The sequence below is a fragment of the Ornithodoros turicata genome, unplaced genomic scaffold, assembly GCF_037126465.1.
Source record: "Ornithodoros turicata isolate Travis unplaced genomic scaffold, ASM3712646v1 ctg00000858.1, whole genome shotgun sequence".
NCBI lineage: Eukaryota > Metazoa > Arthropoda > Arachnida > Ixodida > Argasidae > Ornithodoros > Ornithodoros turicata.
In genome coordinates, this window is record NW_026999407.1 from 385376 (window position 1) to 409030 (window position 23655).

The 23655-nt window shown below is 45.4% G+C and overlaps 1 protein-coding gene across 2 annotated transcripts; it reads right to left on the minus strand.

Annotated features, from left to right (window-relative positions):
* Positions 1-440: 440 nt before the first annotated feature.
* Positions 441-17833, minus strand: LOC135375388 (zinc finger protein 501-like). Of its 2 annotated transcripts, none has more exons than XM_064608108.1 (4): positions 17751-17833; positions 16261-16483; positions 12337-12483; positions 441-2040 (listed from the first exon to the last, which is right to left on the minus strand). In XM_064608108.1, the coding sequence occupies exons 2-4, from the start codon at positions 16394-16396 to the stop codon at positions 983-985; spliced, it is 1341 nt and encodes a 446-aa protein (XP_064464178.1). In that variant the 5' UTR covers positions 16397-16483; positions 17751-17833; the 3' UTR covers positions 441-982. The 2 variants fall into 2 exon arrangements, with proteins under 2 accessions (XP_064464178.1, XP_064464177.1); XM_064608107.1 differs by lacking the exon at positions 441-2040 and adding an exon at positions 5194-7775.
* Between the last annotated feature and the right edge of the window lie 5822 nt (positions 17834-23655).

A 23655-nucleotide genomic window follows, 5' to 3' on the forward strand; every position in this document is an offset into this window, starting at 1 on the left:
TACCGGACGCATTTCTTTGGTACGCTTGAAAGCTTAGGTGCGCATGTTGGCTCGTGTTGTGTGGGACACTTTTCGGTGTCACGATAGTTCCTTCTTTATTACGTGTTCTTTCTTTGCTTTGCGGCTCCCAATAATATTCTGCAGTTTCGCTTATGAAGCACCATGTTTTTTTAATGGCAACAGAAACTAACCAAAAATTAAGATGAGCGGTGTCCGCAAGTAGACGTCCATAGCCGTTGCACGTTTTTCTTTTTTTTTCTTTCTTGGTGTCGTTCTGAGAAAAGGAGTCCACGGTTTTGTCCCGAAAGTGTGCGCCGGGAAACAGAGGGCATGGTGATATGTTTTGGACCTGCTACCAGATCCACATGTGACTGGTGGAAATATGTCTGTGTTCAGGAACTGTGCAAAGTTCCTGTGCGAGTGATGGCTTTTTTTGTCTCCATCTTAATCTTCCCAGCACGGAGGTTTATCAGAATCTGATACGCGTCACAAATCCGGCCAGATTACGACTCCTTTGAACCTCCGTCTATTGAAGCACGTGAGGTGAGTTTTAAACATGAAATCACACTGTTAAGGTGTCCAGTTCACATCTGTAAAAGGCTTTCGTCTTCTTGGGACCTCCGGGTTGAGGACACATGATAGGGCAGTGTGGACACTTGTATGAGACTCCCTCATGTGTTTTCATTTGCAACAGCATTCGTCCATGCTCTACGTGTGTACTCCACAGGGCATAGGTTATTCTTGTACGCCTTCTCACCCGTACGTGTGTGCAGGACAAATATCACACATACAGTTTCTGGCGCATGTGTGCCTGTAGCCCGTGTGTGTCTCTTTGTAAACACTGTAGGTGTGTGCTCCAGATCCTATTCCGCAGGACAGAGATAGCACTTGTACACCTTTTCATCATTATGTGTCCCTATGTGATGTTTCAGGTGGTGCAGCTGGGTGAACTCAGAGGGACAGCGATCGCACTTGTGTGACCTTACACCCATGTGTCTACTTTTGACACAGCAAGATGGGGATCGCACTTGTATGGCTTCTCGCCCGTGTGCGCCTCCTTGTGACGCTTCAGGTACGTGCTCCGGGTAAACTCTGCAGGACAGATATCGCACTTGAATGGCTTGTCACCGGTGTGTGTCATCTTGTGACGCTGCAGGTTCGAGTTGTGCCTGAACGCTGCAGGACAAAGGTCGCACTTGTATGGCTTCTCATCAGTATGAATCCGTAAGTGTTCCTTCAGGTGGTGGAGACGGATGAACTCAGAGGGACAGAGACTGCACTTGTACGGCTTCTCGCCCGTGTGCGTCTTCTTGTGGACCTCCAGGTTCGTGCTGCGAATGAACTCTGCAGGACAGAGATCGCACTTGAATGGCCTCTCACCAGTATGAATGAACGCGTGTTCCTTCAGGTGGTGGGGCCGCGTGAACTCGGAGGAACAGAGACTGCACTTGAATGGGTTTTCGCCCGTGTGCGTCTTCTTGTGAACCTGCAGGTACGTGCTGCGGATGAACTCTGCAGGACAGAGATCGCACTTGTACGGCTTTTCGCCGGTATGAACCAGTATGTGTTCCTTCAGATGGTGGAGCCGGATGAACTCCGAGGGACAACGATCGCACTTGTACGGCCTCTCACCCGTGTGCGTCTTCGTGTGACTCTGCAGGTATGTGCTGCGAATGAACTCCGCAGGACAGAGGTTGCACTTGTACGGCTTCTCACCGGTATGAATCCGTAAGTGTTCCTTCAGGTGCTGGAGCCGGGTGAACTCAGAGGGGCAGAAATTGCACTTGTGCGGTTTCTTTCCTGCGTGTGTCCCTTTGTGACGTGACAGCTGTGTGCCGTGGCTGAACTCCATCTTGTCGGTCTGCTCCTGCGTGTGGTTCTGGGCACACTCAGACCTCGAGAACGTAGCTGGATTAAAGTCGTACTTGAGCATCTTATCCTTCGTCGTGACAGGATGCTTCGGGCTACCTGACGGTGCTGGATCGCAAGTAACCTTGGGCTCGTCCTGAACATGAAGCGTATGAGTACTTGCTGTTCCATCTGAAATTTTAGAGATAGGACAGTGAGGGAGCACACAGGTTGATATAACACGGGCACAATGGCACACACTTGCACCCCTTTTCGACAACTCGTTTTATTGCTCCTCTAACAAGCTTCTTCCACTACGACATTGTTACAAAACCTATTCGCTAAGAAATAACACCAACACGTTTCAACTTATTAAGCCACGAACTTAGTCTCTCTTTTTTTTCACTTGATTGCTTTGGCTGTAACGTGTGCACCGCATTGCCGCATGAGATAAGAGTCATTAACAATTTTATTTCCTTCAATGGCATTGTAAAAGCACATTTTCTGTCGCGGTGATTGTGGCGTTGTCATATTCCTGTTTTATCTTTTACTCGACCCCTTTCTTTTTAGTCTCGTTTAACATGTCTTTCTCTTCTTCTTCTTCTACTAAGACAGTGTACCTGTATATTATAAGGGATTATAGGTTTATTTAAAAAAGAGAAGGAAAAGGTATAAGTACTCTGTAACAGTCTCCATCTTGTAATCAACGCCATGACTGAATGTAAAATAAGGATTCCTTGATGCCGAGTAAAGATGACATTCACGTGTCCCACACTGTGGTGTGTGGAGCGAGCAAACTTGAAAGACAGCAATACAGCTTATTACATGAGCCTCAGAAGTCTCCCCGGCGGCCCTTGTTCACCGTTTACACCACAAATGATTCGTGGAAGTAAACATACATATATGTTTGTGTGTGCATTGAAGATCTGGACCCTATAGTGTGCTAACTAGCAAAGGAAAGGGAGAATACCAACATTTCACCACCAGTGGGATCAGGCCACAACAAGGCCATTCTCGAGTGGATCGTTCTGCATGTGGCGCGATAGCTTCTGATATTGCTCCGGATAACCGAATTTAGTTGCTCGAAACAAAACAGAAGACAACGCGTTATTAATGTGTCAGCATTAGAAAGCATGTGTCAGTGGAAAAACGGCAGTGTCCATCTGTGGACACAAAAAGAAACAAGGAAAGATGGGGCAGCTTGAACGAAAACAACGAAGACGGCGGGAAACGAAACGCAAGTTATGTTATCTTTGGACTCGGACTGCGATTGTAACTTTAGACCTTCAGAGACTGCGATGGAACCTGATGTGCCCATCCTAATCAAGAGCTTCTCCCATATCTCCGTTTATCTCCGTTTATGAATACGGTGTGTCCTGTGCTGTACACCTTCCCACGGATCTCAACGTCGTTACTGCGTACCTCCATCCAAGGATTACGCACAAGCAAATGGCAACCGCTGTAAACCGCATGATGGACTGTGTTATGCTTACTCAGGAATGGGTCATCATGGTAGGAGACTTCAACGAAGACGCTGTGAAAGACATCCTGTTCGCCTTAAATATGCGATCTCCATGCTTTGACTGCGTGTTCTGCCGTCCCCAAAGCTTCCATCTCCACTGACCAAGGAAAGTGTGTGGACCGAGTCTACCACACGACGCTTCAGGGTCGTTACTTAGAGTGGCGCGAGCCTTCAAAGAACTTTAGGAAGATCCATTCGCAAATGACTTTATTGACGTCAGATTAGCCAGGATGGACAAACTCCTGCAGACTTGCTCTAGATTGTGTCACCTTGTCAGGAACACTACACAGAACTTGACCAGTTATAATTACTACCCATCTACAGGGTGTTTCACGTAGCGTGATAAAAAATTCCAGCTGGCGACGTACTCGCCGAATGATTGTGGGACTTTCGGCAATGGAAACTTCTGGAAACTTTTTCCGCCATTTAGGAAGGCTTTGGACAAGTTGTAATTGAGGGAAATTTATTTTTCAATTCAAATTTCAAAATAGCCAAAAAAATTAGTAAAAATGCTGTTGTAGCCTCGCCTGTTTGATTGTCACAAAGAAGAACGCACGGGAGATGCGGGGAGAGGAAGAAGCGTTCCCCCCTCTTGCTTTACCTTTTTTTCTTCTGCTGTGACCTTGATGGTGGTGACAACCTTCTTATCACAAAGAAAACAAAACAACAGTCTTATCACAAAGACGGCAAAACAAATGAAGGAATTAAACAAATGAATTCCACCTCTAGAAGCACATTTTGCGCGCGTTTCTTGGCGAAAATCAAGCAGGTGAGGCTAAAGCATAATGATTACTAATTTTTTCAACTATTTCTGTCGCGATACTGTCCATAGTTTTTGTTGGGTCTGAGTTGTTCGTGGAGGACTTCATATTTCTGAAAAAAAAAAAGGGGGGTTTACTTGGCAAATTTCGAAGGTCAATTGACAAAAATAAATTTCTCACAATTAAAAATTGTCCAAAGCCTTCCTCAATGGTGGCCAAAGTTCCCAGAAGGCAATTGTCGAAAGTCCCACAATCCTCTAGCAAGTACATCGCCAGTTATAATTTTTTATCACTTTAGGTAAAACACCCAGAATAGCAGTGTTCCACTTAAGAAGGATAAGAAATCTATCTGCAGATAGGTTTGTCTCTTCATTTTAGCCCCCTTCGTCCTGTCTGAATGCTGCAGTGTTGCAACATGAATAGACCCTGAAGTTTTCGGGTTTTATATTTTTCCAAATTCGGGGGGTAGAAATCGGGTCAATAAATTGATGTCGAAAATTCATGCAAATTTGGGCAGAAAAATTACCATCAGACTGAGTTCAGGGAGAAATTGGGCATTATTGTAGAATAAACGTTCACTGTCCCGTTTATCCAGAGTGCCAGAAGTAAGGGGCAGTCGCATATTTTGTGAGAAACTAGTATGTCGATGCCTTGAGGTGCCTAGCCTAGGTGCAGTTTTGCAGGTAGAAATCGGGTTTAACCCTAGATAGGTGAACCTGAATTCGGGGTGCAAACTCGGGGAAAAATCGGGTTTAACCCTAAAACATCAGGGTCTAAACATGAACCATTGCCAACTCCCCTCTTCCTCCCGTTGATCAAAGAAATCTAGTCTGTTAACTACATACACCGTTGGAGATCAACCGAAATGAAATAAAAATGGTGGCAGTATGTGGCAAATGTTCCTGGCAGAAAAAAGAAATCCCTTGAACTGCATGCATCTCCGCTGCCTACTTTATTTACTATGAATCTCTATCATGGTTCGTGGACCACCCTGTATGCAGACAATACAATGTTACGAGCATGGCAGGTAGACTTTTATAGGGTAACACCCTGTACTAATTAGCTTCCGCTCACACATAACCCTGGGACACGCCACCATAATGCTATTAGATTAAAAGACTAACAAAGGAAGGCTGAAGCCCACTTCAAGTGCCAACAAAGGCTTATATCCACAAACAATGCGACTTTACATCTTCCCCTTCTGTCCTCTTGTTAATGGAGGCTTATCTTGCCGCCTTCATTTTGTTATTCCTTTCCTGTTACCTAACTGGCAGAACACTCCTCCATTTCTTTTCTTCCTATTTACTTATTTAGGTGTAGTTATCTTATCAGCTCATGGGACAAAAAGAGGAATACAATAACTGGAAGATAAGTGCCCACTTGGAAAAAGAGGGAGGAAGGGATGTTCATAGAAATAAAACTTTGGCAGTTTGAAGGCTGTGTGGAGGCATCCTGTTTGTGCTCATTTTCTCTGCACTGGAGGCTTATTCAGATTTTAGGTCCATCATCAACCAGTACAGACTTTCAACCTTTCAAGCTCAGTCTATATTTGTTTAAGTGTCCGACACTGAACTCTGTCCAAATGAACACTGAAATGCTGCGGGCTACACATTGCAGCTGCACAGCATTTGAAGGATGGCAGCTGACAAGAAGTCAGTGAGCAGTACGCATGTCTTAATTGTTCATTCAGCTTCCACTATTTATATTGTACAGCATCTCCTCAGATGCATCACAGAAGGCTTCTTCAGGTCTACAGGTAGAGTACAAGTGACAGGCCCAAGACCTCATTGCCATCTCTCACATTTGCAAACTCTCAGATCCATTCCGTGTCTGCACCCCACACAACAGAGGCAACACATCCATGCCTTCTTGCAGGTGCGTCGACATGTGATGTCGCAGGCCCCCGCTGTCGGCATATTCTGCAGCACAGATACCACATTTGTACAGCTTTGCATCCACGTGTGTTCGTTTGTGACGCTGCAGGTTTGTGCTGTCCTTGTACTCCGCTGGACAGAGGTCACACTTGTACGGCTTCTCGCCCGTGTGCATTTGCTTGTGACGCCGCAGGTTCGTGCTGTCCTTGTACTCTGCAGGACAGAGGTCACACTTGTACGGCTTCTCGCCCGTGTGTGTTCGCTTGTGACGTCGCAGGTTTGTGCCGCGGTTGAACTCTGCAGGACAGAGATCACATTTATGTGGCTTCTCTCCCGTGTGCGTCTGCTTGTGGTTCCGCAGTTCCAGATTGCTCGGGAATTCTGCGGAACAGATATTGCACTTTTGTGGCTTGTCGTCCGTGTGTGTGTGTTTGTGACGCCACAGGCTTGCATTGTCTCTGTACTGTGCAGGACAGAGGTCACACCTGTACGGGTTCTCACCCGTATGTATTTGCACGTGACACAATAGGTCTCTCCTCCGGCTGAACTCTGCAGGACATAGGTGACACTTGTACGGCTTCTCGCCTGTGTGCATTCGCTGGTGACACAGCAGGTCTACGCTCTGGCTGAACTCCGCAGGACAGACGCCGCACTTGTACGGCTTCTCGCCCGTGTGTATTCGCTCGTGACGCCGCAGGTCCGCCCTGCGAATGAACTCCGCAGGACACACATCGCACTTGTGTGGCCTCTCTCCCAAGTGCGTTCGTTTGTGGTACCGCAGGTGTGTCCTGCAGCTGAACGCCGCATGGCAGAGAATGCACTCGTACGGCTTCTCACCCGTATGAGTGCGTACGTGGTCCCTCAGGAGATACGGGTGGCTGAACTCTGCAGGACAGAGATTGCACTTGTGTGGCTTCTCTCCCGTGTGTGTCCATTTGTGACGCCACAGGTGTGTTTTGCTGCTGAACGCTGCGGGGCAGAGGACGCACTTGTATGGCTTCTCGCTGGTATGAGTCCGTACATGATCCTTCAGGAGGTACAGGTGAGCGAACTCAGCGGGGCAGATAATGCACTTGTGCGGCTTCTTACCTCTGTGTGTCTTTTTGTGAAGCCGTAGTTTTGCGTTCTGGCTGAACTCTGCAGGACATAGATGGCACTTGTACAACATCTCGTCAGTGTGCTCCTGCCTTTGGCTTTTGCCACTCTCCGACTGGATGAATTCGGCTGAACTGAGGTCGCACACACGGCTCATGTCTCCATTGTTGTCCTTTGATGGAATGGGCTGTTCCGATTCGTTGGAATCATGTACGAGCGTGCAGCAATTCAGGCTGCCCTGCGACACACATTCAATTGGGCATACCGCACACTTGAATGACGATTCAACCATGCGACGCTTCGCGTACAGTCGCTGGGCTGACACATGATGGATTGGTGCAGAACACGCGCCGCAGGCAAATGTCTTCGTATCCTGAGTTTTGAGGTCAACCTCAACGCATTTAGTGAAACAGATATTGCACTTCTGCATCCCATCTTCCTTGTGGTCAGAGATATGAGATGACGCCTTTCTCTTAGGTGGTGAATCGTCTCTGAGCTTGGAATCTGGGTGTTGACCGTTCATGGAGTCTGGGACAGTGTTGTCGAACAGAGGCTGAACAGCTGTTGTGTTGATGTCGAACTGTATATTGGAAGAGTTGCAACCTGAAGACACTGGATGGCAAATGTCTTTGGACTCATCCTCAATATGAGGCATACCAGTGCTTGCTGTTGTGTCTGAAATTGCAGAAACGGGACACTGAGAGTGCAGATGGGATGGTAGTAGCACACCGACAAAACTGCCATATTTGCTCACCTAAATAACTTATAGGCGGGTGGATACAGAAACAACACAGTACCACAATAATGCATTCCAGAACCCCTCATTCCCAAATCCCAGTTTGTGTATGTATATCGAACATGACTTCAGGAACAGTTATTTTGCCCATTCTATCACAGCGTCTTAGTTTTGCACGTTTACAGAACCGCTGGTTCGTGTCGGCAGGTTATTTCGTACTCAAGTATGTCTCCGCAATTCTGGAAAGTTATTTCAGTGCACAGCCCATAGCGGGGCACATTAATTGGTTCCATCTTGTTTCGATAAATCTTGCAGTGAGTCGTTCATGAACGCTACGTCGTCTGACGCTATGTGATGCACGTCGGCACTGCTGCTACAGCCCTGGGCCTCCAACATCGTCGATATGCGGTAGCAAGCACTGAACGCACCGCTTCTCCCGTGGTTCAGCATTTTTACTTTTGGCAACGTTTACTCGAAATCTCAGCCAAGTATCAGGATAATGTTCACGTGCCTTTGTGTAACATATGAAGCGTACCAACTTGAAAGATAATGACAACGGTTCTGATGTGCCGATTGAAGGATATGAAGGAAGAAGAAAGCACAGAGATATGACTGCCAGAACAAAGGGGCCACCACTAAACCATTCACCAGTCAATGGTAAGGGAATGTGGGCAATTTGGGCATACCTAATGATGGGCATACTTGCCAACCTGACGAACTCAGAATTCGGGAGACCACCCGCAGAGATGGCGGGGGAACACGTTAATTTTCTGCACTCAAAATAGCAATGCCACTGTTCTGCGGTTCCTCTACGTCATAGATAGGGTTCCTCGTTTTTTAATCGGGAAACATCAAATACAGAGGAACATTCCAGGAACCATCACAGATAAATTACTGTGCATGCGCTACTTAAGGTTCTAACATGCCAACCAGGCTTTCCTTTATTACTCTTCGTTTCTTGGTATTTGCTATGGTTGGATGACCTGCGACCACATTGACTGTTCCAGGGTCAATCCTTTTGTCCCGGATCGGGTGTGCTGGTCGGAATCTCATTCTTCTGCTATTGTAGGTGCCCCACTGCGCTTGTGAGGCTTTTAGGGACTTGACGTCAAGTAGAATCTCGGTCACCAGCCTTTAGTTGTTTAGTGGAGAGGTTACGACAGTACGCACACCTCCACTTTTCACGTACGGCGGTCCTGTCTTTCCGCGGCACCCGAGATGGGAAGAAAAAGGAAGAGGGCCTCGGACTAAGTTTGCAAAAATCTAGATTTTGAACTCTCGGGCAAGGAAGATGTTGTCATATGCAAGTATTGTCGCGTGACAGTGTTAATGTGGGCTGTGAAAGAGGTGCGGCGCGCATATCGGACACGTGCAATCGCTGTGCCACATGAATCTGAAGGATCCTCATAACGAACAACGTGAGCAAACGCTTTCCGGTCATTTCTTGCAGCACTTATAAAACTTGAAATTGTACTTTATAAAACAGGTACTGGTAAAACTGGTAATTCGCATTGGTTGTTGTTGTTAAGGCTGCGTTAGACGCGCACAGCACTGAAACTACATTGTAATTGCTATTCGCCGATAACTGTCGGCTAAACCATGTACACGCAAGGAAAAACATCTAAAAATTCCAATTTCGCAAAAATCAATAAATATCGAAAAACATATGCCAAATCCGCCCAAAAATAAACAATGAAAACGCGGAACCCTAGTCATAGGTAGCCACTATCGCTCCTTCCGTCGACCGTTGTCGCGATGACGCATCATCTCAGGCTCTCCAACAGTGCATTTTGAGCAGCCATTTCATCGATGATGGCGGTGGTCTTCGTCCGTCCACAGCGGTGGCGCTTCACTTGATCACATTTTGGAAACGGATCAACGGCCCCTACCTGGTCCGGATGTGCTCAACCAGAAAAGCAGTGTAAATGCACTTGGCACGTACGCGGGACACATGCAGGTATTTCTTCTATTTGGCGAGAGCCATTGGTGCAGACCAAACTATCATACGAGTCTCGACTGAGGATAGTACGTCTTCTCGAGAAACGCAGACACGATGAAACGCATGAGCTGCCATGACCTGCAGCCATGGACTGCCATGTCGTGCGGCCACAAGGTTGAACAGGTGGCTACGGGAAGCTGCGAAACTGACCCACTCTATGAACGTTGGACAACAAAGCAGAAAATATGATCCAAACTAGAGGAATAGTTTCTGCGTAATTTGAGGTCATGCATGGCAAGAGCAGACGACAGATGTTGAGAGTACGCCCGATTTCCGGGGAAGGAAGGACGATGTCTACAGGTTGCCGACAGTCTGTGTTCGACTCATGGAGTGCTACTTCTGAGTTATGTTAGCGCAGGACGTCTTCGTACAGGTCCCCCAAACTCACCTCGGAAAAGCGTGCAACGAAGAAGGCCGCCACTAGATACCCCACTGTTGCCGTTCCGGATCACTTCAGCGCGCTAAGTTTAGCGGCAAAATGTTTTTGTTGTTTCTGCGAATGAATCTAGTCTTTATATGTCTAAATAAAACGCGTATAACAACTTTCTGTGTCGTGTTTCACTTTTTGGTCGCGTTTTTAAACGTGTTGAGCGATCGGAAGGATCTAGTGCACGGCTGCGTGCATCACATAGCGTACCTGTCGTGCCAGGCGCCGCAGGCGCAGTCGTCCATTTCTCCATCGGTGACTTGGCCTGGCTTGGATTGTGCTTCAACTGGATCTTTAGCGCGCTACAATCAAACGCAAGCCAACGTCTGGTAACAATGGGGTATCTAAGAGCGGCCTCCAGCGGTATCTAAGGGACCTGTCTTCGTATAGCCAAGTGAGTAACACTGCATTTCACTGAACTGAACTTCTTAGGCAATTTGAGGCTTTTTATGTACGTGTCCCTTTCGATGTTGTTCCAGCCACAGAACATCAGTTCTCTAATGTTCAAAACTTGTTCATTTAATATGTAAGTTGTTTTTGGAAGAGAGGCTTCACCACGTAGACTTGTGACAGTGGAAGTGAGTGTAATTGTCCCTGACATTACTGCATCAGGTGTGTACACGCTTCCGGATATGATAGTCATTTCGTGACGCATCATGTGAAACACCGTATATGGGTGCTCACTAATAATAAGTAATTAATAGTACGTACACGTGCTCATTGTTTGTGGAAATAAACCTCCGTTGGCGGGGCGTGAGGGTGTCATTTTGCGTTTGTCCTCATCTTAATTAATGGGGCGGCAGATTTAGTTACTCCGTGACAAACTGGCTACTTTCCGACTCTCGGGACTCTGAAGTTTGTGAAACGACGACTTGGCTATTTTCTGGTTACTTTTGTGGGTACTTCTTCGCGTTACATTTGAGACTCCCGAGCACCTAAGTCGGGAAGCTCCGTAATGCCAAAGTGTGCACAGTGCATTCTTTCCTGTGTCCCTTGATGGTCAGTCACTTTTTTTCTCAGTTGGTGCAATGTCCCTCAGTCTGTTTTGTTTGCTTGCTGCTGTTTCAAGACTCGTTAAAGACATTCAATACCTCATGCCTGCACACCACTGGCTACAGAATTGGCTACATACAAGGAAAACGGGCTACTTTCGTCTCATCGCACGATGGCAACTTCTCGGTATTTTGACCTCGCAGCCCTGCTTCCTAGCAGTAGATACCTCACAAGCCAGGCAAGGCCACAACTATTTTGCTATTCACATCTATTCATGTGCATCACACAGGTATGAAACACGGTTTGCATTAACACGCGCCTCTCCAGGTCTCTGGCATGAGGACATGCGACGCAGCTCTTATACGGCCTCTCTAATACGTGTTTCCATTTGTAAGGATGCAGGTCCATGCCCCGCCTGCATTCCACAGGACACAAATTACACTTGTACGGCTTCTCACCCGCGTGCGCGTCCACAGGACAGAGACTGCACATGTTGCGCCTGTGTGTCCGTCTGTGACACCGCAGGTGTGCGCTGCAGCTCAAATCTGCAGGACACAGACTGCACTTTTGTGGCTTCTCTCCCGTATGAGTGCGTTCGCAATGCCACTCGTGCATGCTATCTCGAAACTCTGTAGGACAGATGTCACACTTGTACACCTCTCACCGATGATTATATGAGTGATTAAAACCTTCTTAGCATACGTGTTGGGTGACAACTGTCATGTGACCAGATGCGGACGAATGGCGCTCTTAGCGTAAAATAAAAGTTACGCTAAGCCACGTTGCCACATTTTTGTAACCCAAATTTTCCATTACAAACATTAGCTACGCTGCAATTTCAGTGTGAGATCAAAGTTGCAAAAACTCCAAAAGTGTTTATGCGATTAGCGTGTATGCAAAAGTGTTTATGCGATTTATGTGTACAATTAAAGTTGCAAATGCAACATTACTGTAACAAAGATCTCCATTATGAGGGATTTCAGTAAAACAGAACATGTGCTGGAAAGTGGACACATGCTTAACGGAAAACCTAAAAGCATCCTATTTTCTCTGACTAAATCAATCAAGTAAATTGTATCACCTTCTGACGTTGCATCGTGACCCGTCTGGTCCCGTCCCGGCAAAATGGGAGTGTTGTAAGGCTCCGTCTTCACTTCTATGATTGGACGCTCACTTGAGGAGTCATCCGGGAGTATTTCGTTGATGTGGCACACCCCAGCTGTCATCTCTGAAGTAAGACAGAAATGAGAAGTAAGTCACACTGCGAAAGCTTCGAGTTAGGCAGTGATGGCCACTAACTACTTCTACAGTAGTTTAACTATAACTACTAACTACTTTGTGATTGAGTAGTTTAACTAGTAGTTCAACTACTTTTCAGGGGAGTAGTTAAAACTACTTTTTTAACTACTGCGATGTAGTTTAACTACATCTATAACTACTTAACGGTGTCCACCAACACGAATCCCTCGTAGTGTTCTTGGACACCTAAATATGAATCACGAGCAATAATAAACTTTGGCTAAAGCCATTGCTAAGATCGTCAAATACAAAGCTTGCGGCGGGATTCCTTCTGTGCCTACGCGATAAACTAAGATGCAGAATTATTTCACAGCAAATGAGGCTTCACTAGACAAGCATTAAAAGTGAAGATTTAGTACACATGCACAACACAATTGCTCTGCACCTCTGTTCTCATCAAAGAAGTAGCTCAAGGTAAAGGTCGGAAGCGCAATCGTGCCGTAAAGCTTGCGGCAAAATCGAAAGTAGTTGGCGCCTTCAATAACCTAACTACAGTAGTTAACTACTTAAAATAGTAGTTTAACTAGTAGTTGCCACTACATTTCTGCAAGTAGTTGATAATTACTTTTTAACTACAATCAGGTAGTTGAACTAGTAGTTTAACTACATGTAGTTAACTACTGGCCATCACTGGAGTTAGGTGACACTCCTCTCCGTCCTCTTTCGGGATCTACTGACGCTCCATCTATCGCAACTTATCTCTGCATATGGCCAGAAAATGTGAAATTACTGCATCATAACACATTAAGCCGGTCAATTCTGGATTGTGCTTCAGCAATTTGACTTTCATACTCCGGTCTGGCGCTGAATGATAAGTTAGAAAGAATTCGGTTCATCTTCAGTTTTTCATTCGGTTCATCTTTTTGGAAAAGCGAACCCACTTCAGTTTCACGGGAGGGCTTTGCTACAGAAGTTCAGAACTTTCTGGCTAATAATTGACGGTCATTTGATTAGCTGATTGACTGAACGGTCATTGATCCAAGCGAATGCGTTACATTCTCTGGCTAAACAAAATCACGTATTAGGCATTGTAAAACTATTAAACTTGCGAAATGTCGAACTGACAAGTACATACATGCATTCATTTTTTTGCATATATGTCACGTCAATGGAATTCCCTCCCTAACAGTGTTGTATGTTCTACAAATTTAGATGCATTTCTTGATCACGTATCCTCTTCATTAAAATATAGTTGCTTTTAGTTTGTACACTTATCTGGGTACTGTATGTTTCATTTTACTCTGCATTTAAGCACATGCTGCGTATGGTTTGTCTTGTCTTCACTCTTGCGACAGCCACTTTGGCAAACGGTACTCTAATAAATAAGTAAATGAATAAATAAATAAATATTGCATATAAGATCAGTCCACGAAACATTGCTCGAAATCTTGGGTATGTACAACATGTCATCAATAGCATTCCAGAAACATTCACCACATGACCACAAAGCTTAAGTGTGAACTGCATGACATAACCACCGTCCGAATTATTTCCAAACTGAAACAGGAACAAAAACTTTTTTTCGGCAGCCGTAGTTTCGAATTCTGTCGGATCTTGTGAAGCCAGATATCCAAAATATAGCAAGCACCTAATGGCTATTGAGCCAGTATGAGACCCATAGCAACTGTGAGCGCATTCAGCCTCACCGCCATTGTCAGAACTGTGCAGTGGTGCCGCTACAGTATACAGGGTGTCTACCAAACTGCAGCCTTCAAATTCCCTGACTTTTCCAGGTTTTCCTGACTATTTCAAGCGAATTCCCTGACAAAAACAAAAGGGAACTTGGTGCCTGCTCATACGTTTTGATACCAGATCCAATTTAAAACAGACCATTTATTAAGTATTAGTGAGGCTACCCTACTTTTCTGCATCAGAGCTTGTCATACTGGTGAACTGCTACTCGCAGTAACGTTGCTGCGGCATCGCCTCTCAACCACCAGCCGCCAATCGCGATTCGCCGCGCATCATCACAGCACTTGTCTGCGATTTTCCCCGACTTCAGCTGCTTTTTAGCCAAATTCCATGACAATTCCCTGACTTTTCCAGTCACATGAAAATTCCCCGACTATTCCCTGTTTTCCAGGTTTTCCAGGTTGGTAGACACCCTGGTATATAAGCGTGCTCCGGGCGCTCATCTACGTTCTTCATCTGCCTTAACGTCATAACATATAGATGTCTGGACCCTTGTACTAGCAATTCGGCGCTTCATTGCACAAATTGCTAGGTAATGGTTCGTGATTTTTATTTTTCACTCGTTTCATCATATGCATCATCAATGAGCAACAACAAATACGCGGAGCAAGGGCAAAATAAAAAAAAGATCGGTCCCGATTTTAGTTCCGGCCATTTTCGGACGGTCTTTCGTGCCACACAGTTCAGTCTTCACAAAAATTTTGCCACTTCCCAACGCGGACTCTGCACAGTGCTCTTGCTGGATCGCTGAGCCCGGATCTGGACCCTAGTTACATTCTGTCGCACCGGATCTGTACAGTGCTGGACAAAAGTTTACGGAACACACTCCAGAGCACTCCTTCCTCGTAGCGACACACTAGCAGCGAATGGGACCATACGGACTTACGGACATGTGCCTAGGTAACCCAGTCACCTGCTTGCAAGTCCGTACTGTGCCATGCACTGAGGGAGGAATGCACCGGAGCGTGCTCCACAAACTTTTGTTCAGCGCTGTACATCACACACAAGAACGTCAGTCCACAAAACCTTGCGTCCAACCTTTCGTTACATGATGTGAGACGGCCAGATGCCTGACTGCTTCCACAATGAGATTCCAGAAATCATTCACCACATATACAGGGTGTCCCAGAAAATGTGTCATTGAATTATAATACAAAAACTACGCCACCTAGAATCATGCAGTCAGTGACATTTGTTCTTATTAGGTTTTTGCCACCTTCTAATGTTAATGCCATGTACCCCGAGTTTAATTATGTAAATATTTGCAAACTGAACTCGGAAATTTGCGGAGTAAAGGTGCTTTTTCACCCCACCCATATGAAGAGCGTGCCGAATTCACTCAAATTCACGATAGTTGACAGTGATATTCACGAGCTGTCCCATCAGAAAAAAATAGCCGAATATCACACTTTTTGGAGCACCGGACCATAAAGCACGACGACGTTTTGGGCACAATCGCTCTCAGTGCGACGAAAGGAGGTTCCGAAGCCAGCCCACAGAGTGATAGTAGAAAAAGTGACAATTCCTAAAATTGGGAGAGGGACAGCATTATCCCAGCGAAAGTCGGATGCGATAAGCCCTGTCTGTGTTATCTCTCTCTGCGATTCCGGGGTGGGCTGGGTTTCCAACCTCCTTTCGTCGAACTGACAAAGATTGCGCTGAAAAATTCATCGTGCGCTATTCTGCGCGACCTCCGTAGAGCATGACGTTCGGCTATTTTTTCCCACGCGATACCTCCTGCATATCCCTCTCAATTATCGTTAATTTAAGTAAATTAGACACACCCTTCACATTCGTGTGGTAAAAAAGTGACCTTTACAAGGCAAATTTCCAACTTATGCTCGCAAAAATTTACGTAATTAAACTTACGTTACGCAACATTCTCATGAGGGGGCGGCAAAAACCCAGCAAGAACAAATGCCATTGACCGCATGACCCTAGGAGGTGTAGTTTTTTTTTAAATTATAATTCAATGACACCCTGTATGTACACTGTAAGCTTACAAAAATGTTACCATGGCAATAATCTCCTAACGCAGACTCGCTGCAATTATCTTGCCAGACCTGGACCTGTTCCGGCAGGCACGCGGCATCGTGAGGTTCCGATTTTACCCTCGTGAGCTGATCGCTGAAGTCTGGGGACAGTTCCATTTATGTCGGTTGTAAGGACAGGGCTTGTACTTGATCACACGAGCACACGGGTATCTTTTGGCTCTCGTTTAACGAGAAGTTTTGTCCCTGAAACGACAGAAAACAGACAAGCGGGTCAAGAAGTAAGAGATACCTCGACGGTTGTCACGTGCTCACAGGACGTCAAGAGTCGATTAAAACGCCGACTCGCTGTTCCGGGAAGAGTGATAGTACGTGTTCACTTCCTCTGTGTCTGAACTGATGACCGAGAAAAGTTGTTGATGGAACGCCTTAGATGCACGGACTAAATATTTATACTCTATGTCTACCAGTGTGACGTGCGTATTATGCCAGGTAAACCACAAAGATTTGCGCCTTATCCGACCCGACTCGACCAGAATTGGGTTGAATCAGCGTTCGGTTCAACCCTATCATGCCCGGATTATTGAAGCAAAATATAATTATAATGAATATAATATATTTAATAAATAAATAGTCTTAAAATATATTGTAAGTATAATTTATTTACCCCCAGATTTTGCTGGAAAATATAACCCGAAGGAGCCATGCCCTAGTTATCAGCGTGCGTGCTTGAAGAGATACTGCAGATTTACGTAACTCTTAGATATATATATGAGCACTGTGATTTGCAGCTCCTGATGAAGACGGCTACGAATCTTTTCTCCATGGAGGTGACGTTGACGAAAGAAAATCACCTCCCGCGGCACACGCTACGAATTCTTCGGAAATTCCTTTCGGGGAACTCCGTTTCGTGTGCACCTATTGGTCTACATTGAAGCCTTTTGTGGTGTTGATGCAGTACATTCGTGATGGTGGTCGGCATTATGGTCGCCATCGATAAAGCATTCCAGGGGGGCCGGTAGTCGGAACGGGGCATCACACGTTTCACAATGTGCGTTAAACAATGCAACTGCAAAATGTGGAACAATTGTGGTACACAAATGTTGGAAAAAAAGAAAAATCGAGATGGAACATCTTTTACAAATATAGCATGGTGCACAGTCCTCAGAACCGAGTGTATTCCGTTTTTTTTTTTTTCTTTTTTCTTTTTTCGGGAAAGTCAGTCCTCATAATTCTCTTGTGAAGACTTTGTCGTATTCTTTGGAAGTGCGCCAAAAAAGGCAAAACCCTCAGTGTCTGCAACATAAGGATGTGACAAACATAACCTGCAACCAGCTCACCCCTTTTGCCAATGTTGAGGTGAGTTCCGTTAAATGTTCCTGACTAAGAACCCTGGGACTGGGGCACGAGGAATGATCTTGAATCGTTCGTGTTCTTTCCATACTTTCCTGCCCCTCTGTGTTTTTCAGCATTCTTTCTGCGGTGTAACATCGTACGGCGAGACAGAACTTACTGCTTTCTGTAGGGCTGTACCTTGTTTTTTCTTCTTAATTTACACGTTCACGGTGTCTCCCATGTTGTCTTTGATCGTTGTGATCGTTTGATCTTCTCCATTGGCTCTTCGTTCAGGTTCAGGTACGTCCTAGGTCCTACGTCCCAGGTTCGTCCTAGACAATCCTGAAGCGCGGATATGAGCGACATAAATCGAAAATTTGGTAAATACATCGGTCCCATGGAGGTAGCATTTTATGCACAAAATGCATAAGGTAGGAAGGGCTGCCGATACTTCGAATAAAACAGTAAGCATTCGAGGTATCGGCGGCCCCTGACGAAAAGTGACGTTTTCCTCATCCGTAACGACACGAGAGGATCCCACATTTGTAATGTCTCAAAGTGATGCGTAAATATTGTTTTTTGGTAATACCTGAGGCCGCGTTGATCACCAGAGTCCGCAAACCTTTGTAATTGTCCCATTCAAAGGGTGTAAACCCCACGAAGAACGTTGTTTACATGTTTACATACTACAATGAGGATAGCGGTGCTCAATAGTAACCGTAATAAACAGAGTTGTGGCGATACCGTTACGGCGTTGGACGGACTATAAAGAATAATCACTGAGTGATAGTGTGATAGTAGACCCAAGAAAAATGAAATTGCCGCTTATGCGCTCATTTTGAATAATTTAATTAAGCGAAAGCTTAACTTGTGTAACTTTTTTTTTTATATGCGCAACTGAGGAAGTGTTGCGGTGTTACAGACGTGATGCTGCTACATTAGTCCTAAAGCGTCCAAAAACCACATGCAAGAACGAAACTCATATACTTCCGTTCTAGAGGGAAAAACACGAGGGCGAAATGTGTCGAATAGTGTGTTTATTGTGGCGTCCCCGCAGTCGTGCTGGGAACGAAGAAAGGAAAATATGACAGGAACAGCTACGTTCTTTTTTCACGCCAGCTGAAAAGCGACAATCCAGCATGGAGACATTAGTCCTAAAGCGTCTTCCAAAAACCACATGCAAGAACGAAACTCATATACTTCCGTTCTAGAGGGAAAAACACGAGGGCGAAATGTGTCGAATAGTGTGTTTATTGTGGCGCCCCCGCAGTCGTGCTGGGAACGAAGAAAGGAAAATATGACAGGAACAGCTACGTTCTTTTTTCACGCCAGCTGAAAAGCGACAATCCAGCATGGAGACATATTAGTCCTAAAGCGTCTTCCAAAAACCACATGCAAGAACGAAACTCATATACTTCCGTTCTAGAGGGAAAAACACGAGGGCGAAATGTGTCGAATAGTGTGTTTATTGTGGCGCCCCCGCAGTCGTGCTGGGAACGAAGAAAGGAAAATATGACAGGAACAGCTACGTTCTTTTTTCACGCCAGCTGAAAAGCGACAATCCAGCATGGAGACATTAGTCCTAAAGCGTCTTCCAAAAACCACATGCAAGAACGAAACTCATATACTTCCATTCTAGAGGGAAAAACACGAGGGCGAAATGTGTCGAATAGTGTGTTTATTGTGGCGCCCCCGCAGTCGTGCTGGGAACGAAGAAAGGAAAATATGACAGGAACAGCTACGTTCTTTTTTCACGCCAGCTGAAAAGCGACAATCCAGCATGGAAACATTAGTCCTAAAGCGTCTTCCAAAAACCACATGCAAGAACGAAACTCATATACTTCCGTTCTAGAGGGAAAAACACGAGGGCGAAATGTGTCGAATAGTGTGTTTATTGTGGCGCCCCCGCAGTCGTGCTGGGAACGAAGAAAGGAAAATATGACAGGAACAGCTACGTTCTTTTTTCACGCCAGCTGAAAAGCGACAATCCAGCATGGAAACATTAGTCCTAAAGCGTCTTCCAAAAACCACATGCAAGAACGAAACTCATATACTTCCGTTCTAGAGGGAAAAACACGAGGGCGAAATGTGTCGAATAGTGTGTTTATTGTGGCGCCCCCGCAGTCGTGCTGGGAACGAAGAAAGGAAAATATGACAGGAACAGCTACGTTCTTTTTCACGCCTGCTGAAAAGCGACAATCCAGCATGGAGACATTAGTCCTAAAGCGTCTTCCAAAAACCACATGCAAGAACGAAACTCATATACTTCCGTTCTAGAGGGAAAAACACGAGGGCGAAATGTGTCGAATAGTGTGTTTATTGTGGCGCCCCCGCAGTCGTGCTGGGAACGAAGAAAGGAAAATATGACAGGAACAGCTACGTTCTTTTTTCACGCCAGCTGAAAAGCGACAATCCAGCATGGAAACATTAGTCCTAAAGCGTCTTCCAAAAACCACATGCAAGAACGAAACTCATATACTTCCGTTCTAGAGGGAAAAACACGAGGGCGAAATGTGTCGAATAGTGTGTTTATTGTGGCGCCCCCGCAGTCGTGCTGGGAACGAAGAAAGGAAAATATGACAGGAACAGCTACGTTCTTTTTCACGCCTGCTGAAAAGCGACAATCCAGCATGGAGACATTAGTCCTAAAGCGTCTTCCAAAAACCACGTACAAGAACGAAACTCATATACTTCCGTTCTAGAGGGAAAAACACGAGGGCGAAATGTGTCGAATAGTGTGTTTATTGTGGCGCCCCCGCAGTCGTGCTGGGAACGAAGAAAGGAAAATATGACAGGAACAGCTGCGTTCTTTTTTCACGCCAGCTGAAAAGCGACAATCCAGCATGGAGACATTAGTCCTAAAGCGTCTTCCAAAAACCACATGCAAGAACGAAACTCATATACTTCCGTTCTAGAGGGAAAAACACGAGGGCGAAATGTGTCGAATAGTGTGTTTATTGTGGCGCCCCCGCAGTCGTGCTGGGAACGAAGAAAGGGAAATATGACAGGAACAGCTGCGTTCTTTTTTCACGCCAGCTGAAAAGCGACAATCCAGCATGGAGACATTAGTCCTAAAGCGTCTTCCAAAAACCACGTGCAAGAAAGAACGAAACTCATATACTTCCGTTCTAGAGGGAAAAACACGAGGGCGGAATGTGTCGAACACATACTACAATGGGGATAGCGGTGCTCAATAGTAACCATAATAAACAGAGTGGTGGCGATACCGTTACGGCGTTGGACGGACTATAAAGTATAATAATCATTGAGTGATACTGTGATAGTAGACCCAAGAAAAATGAAATTGCCGATTATGCGCTCATTTTGAATAATTTAATAAAGCGAAAGCTTAACTTATGTAACTTTTTTTTTTATATATGCGCAACTGAGGAAGTGTTGCGGTGTTACAGACGTGATGCTGCTGCGGCGACTAATTTCAATTATTTCTAGTTCGTTTTCTATCGCTCTCTACGTCAAACTACAGTGGTGGTGGTGGTGGTGAAGGGGTGAATGGGACTCGCCATGCTACAGTGCCGACTATAAGACACTGTGCCAGCGAAACACGTGGGACAAAGTGACAAAGCTTCAAATGCATGATCACAGCCGACCGCAGTGGTCAACCCGTTGTGATGTGAGTTTTAATGTGGAATGGAATTCTTCAAAATTGGTGTCATATATACCCCAGGTTCTAACCATCCGGCCACGACTGAAGTCTTGTGCCATTGCATCTCCGAGTTTATTTCTTTTGAACTTGAACCCTTTGAAGTTGAAAACGGATTTGAAGTAAACGCGAAATACTCACATGGCACTTTTTATGTCGCATGTATAGAAATTAACGTAAGTTTACCGGGTTTAATTCCCCCCAAAACGTGCGCCATCATGCAATATTCTGTTACTCATAGACACAACGTCACTATACACTTGGCACCATCGAACCATACATCTAACGATGTCACAACCTGTGACTTCATTTTCTGAAGTCTGCCTGACAATCCGAAACTATTATAATGGCTGTGTAAATCAGTTCGAGACATTCCTCCAAAATGCGAAATTAAGTTAGCTTGGCAGTGGGGGAATTGTCAGTTACCAAGAGAGATGGGAAGCTCAAAACGAATCGGAAATTTCTTACGGTTCCCTCTTCAACCTCCTTTATCTCCTTTATCATGTGTGACGTCACCGGTAGTCCTGTGTGGGCCATCGGCTTTTTTTTTTGGGGGGGGGGGGGGCTGATCTTAGGTTTACTTGTTTGCGCCATAGGGTCGTCTGTGATGCGAAGCAACAGTGTTGCTGGACCGCTTTTCTGTGGGGAAAGCACCTAATCACTCGAATGAAAATATTCATTTTTTACTTATCCGTTCCACATCGGGATCAGAACTCGTATTCACTAAAACATCATACGGATTGATATCGCACTGTTACCTGAACACGCTTTTCATACGGAGCCTCCCTCTAGTGGGTCGCTTAATGACAGGTTACACAGACTGCGGAAACATGGACCGTACCACAGTAACACCCGGTGCAAAATTAAAGAAGACTTGGTCGGGATATTTCTTCTCTCTTGTCTTCCGTTGCTGCGCAAACTCTATACACAACAGGGAGGCCCGTCCTTTATTTTTTGCCACTTACATTTTCCAAATGTCATTCGTTGAATCTAGTAATTAATTGAGTACAACTACTATGTATCATACATTTTTTTCTTCAGAAACAAGAACCAGAAACCTTTCCAGTCTCTCTGTCCAGCGCTCCGCATTAACGCAGGACCAGAAGAGCAAAAGAGGCACTTTTCAGCCGTCAAGTTCTAGCCCATAGGATTTGCTGCTCCGAAAAATGCAGTTCTCCCCAAGGTTGAGCGGTGAACTTGGAAGAGTAAAATTGGAACCTCGTGACACTGTGTGTGTGTTAGAAGCGGATGAGGCCCGGCAACAGCACTGCAGGGAGTCTACGTCGGGAGGTGACAGTTATGGTAAACATTTTTTAAAGTTACATGTACGGGTGGTGAACGTTCCGCAGGATTATCCTGACGAACATGTCGTAGTCAGATTGCATAATATTACGTACAATTGGAACCGTGGATATTTTATGGAGCGTTCCTGAGGAAGATGTCGTATGTCTTACTCTTTCGCATCATTTAACGGCATGCAGCACAACATCTTGGGCCAATAAAGGACTGATATCGGTCCAGTATTGAGCCGATATTGCCAATATTGGGCTTGGGTTTCCTACTTTCTCGCACCATTTAATGGCATGACCCAAGCAGCACAACGTCTTGGGCCAATAATGGACCAATATCGGTCTAGTATTGAGCCGATATTACCAATCTTGGTCTAATATTGGGCTTGGGTTTTCTACTTTCTCACACCATTTAACGGCATGCCCCAAGCAGCACAACATCTTGGGCCAATGATGGACCAATATCGGCCCAGTATTGAGCCGGTATTGCCAATATTGGGCTTGCGTTTTCTACTCTCGCACCGTTTAACGGCATGACTCAAGCAGCACAACGTCTTGCCCCCTGAATTCTTGAGCGTAAATAGCACCCAGTTTGAATTGCACCCTCACGAATTTGAAAAATCATAAACCTGAAAACCATATGTACTGGGTGTTCAAAATTAAGCTTTCACCAGCGCTACGCAAACACAGCGATGACAGGAAACCGGATGATAACTTTACGCCACTTGTGTAAGAAACGGGTGCTGCTAATTCTGTAGCACCTCTTTTCTTACTCGAGGAACAGAAAGATAGCACCAGTTTTCCTTTTGTTCGCCTATTTATGAAGTGCTAGTGAAAGCTTAATTTTGAACACCCTGTATAGGCCATAGGAAATACATGCGGTGAGAACTTGCTTTGCTTCTAACTTTTTTTTCTACAAAGAGATAGCATTGGGAAAAAAAAGTTGGATGAAACCTCGACCGAATGACTATCGGTCTGTAAAGCTTGAAGCATCGGGGTCGTTATCTCGTATTTTTACGGCTCGGTCGAAATGTGTAGCCTTCACTAAATTTGCCCTCTAGATTAGACTCTGCTAGGCTACGGATCGCTTTACCTGAAGCCTCGTAATGTGGCTTACTTCTCCCATTTACTTT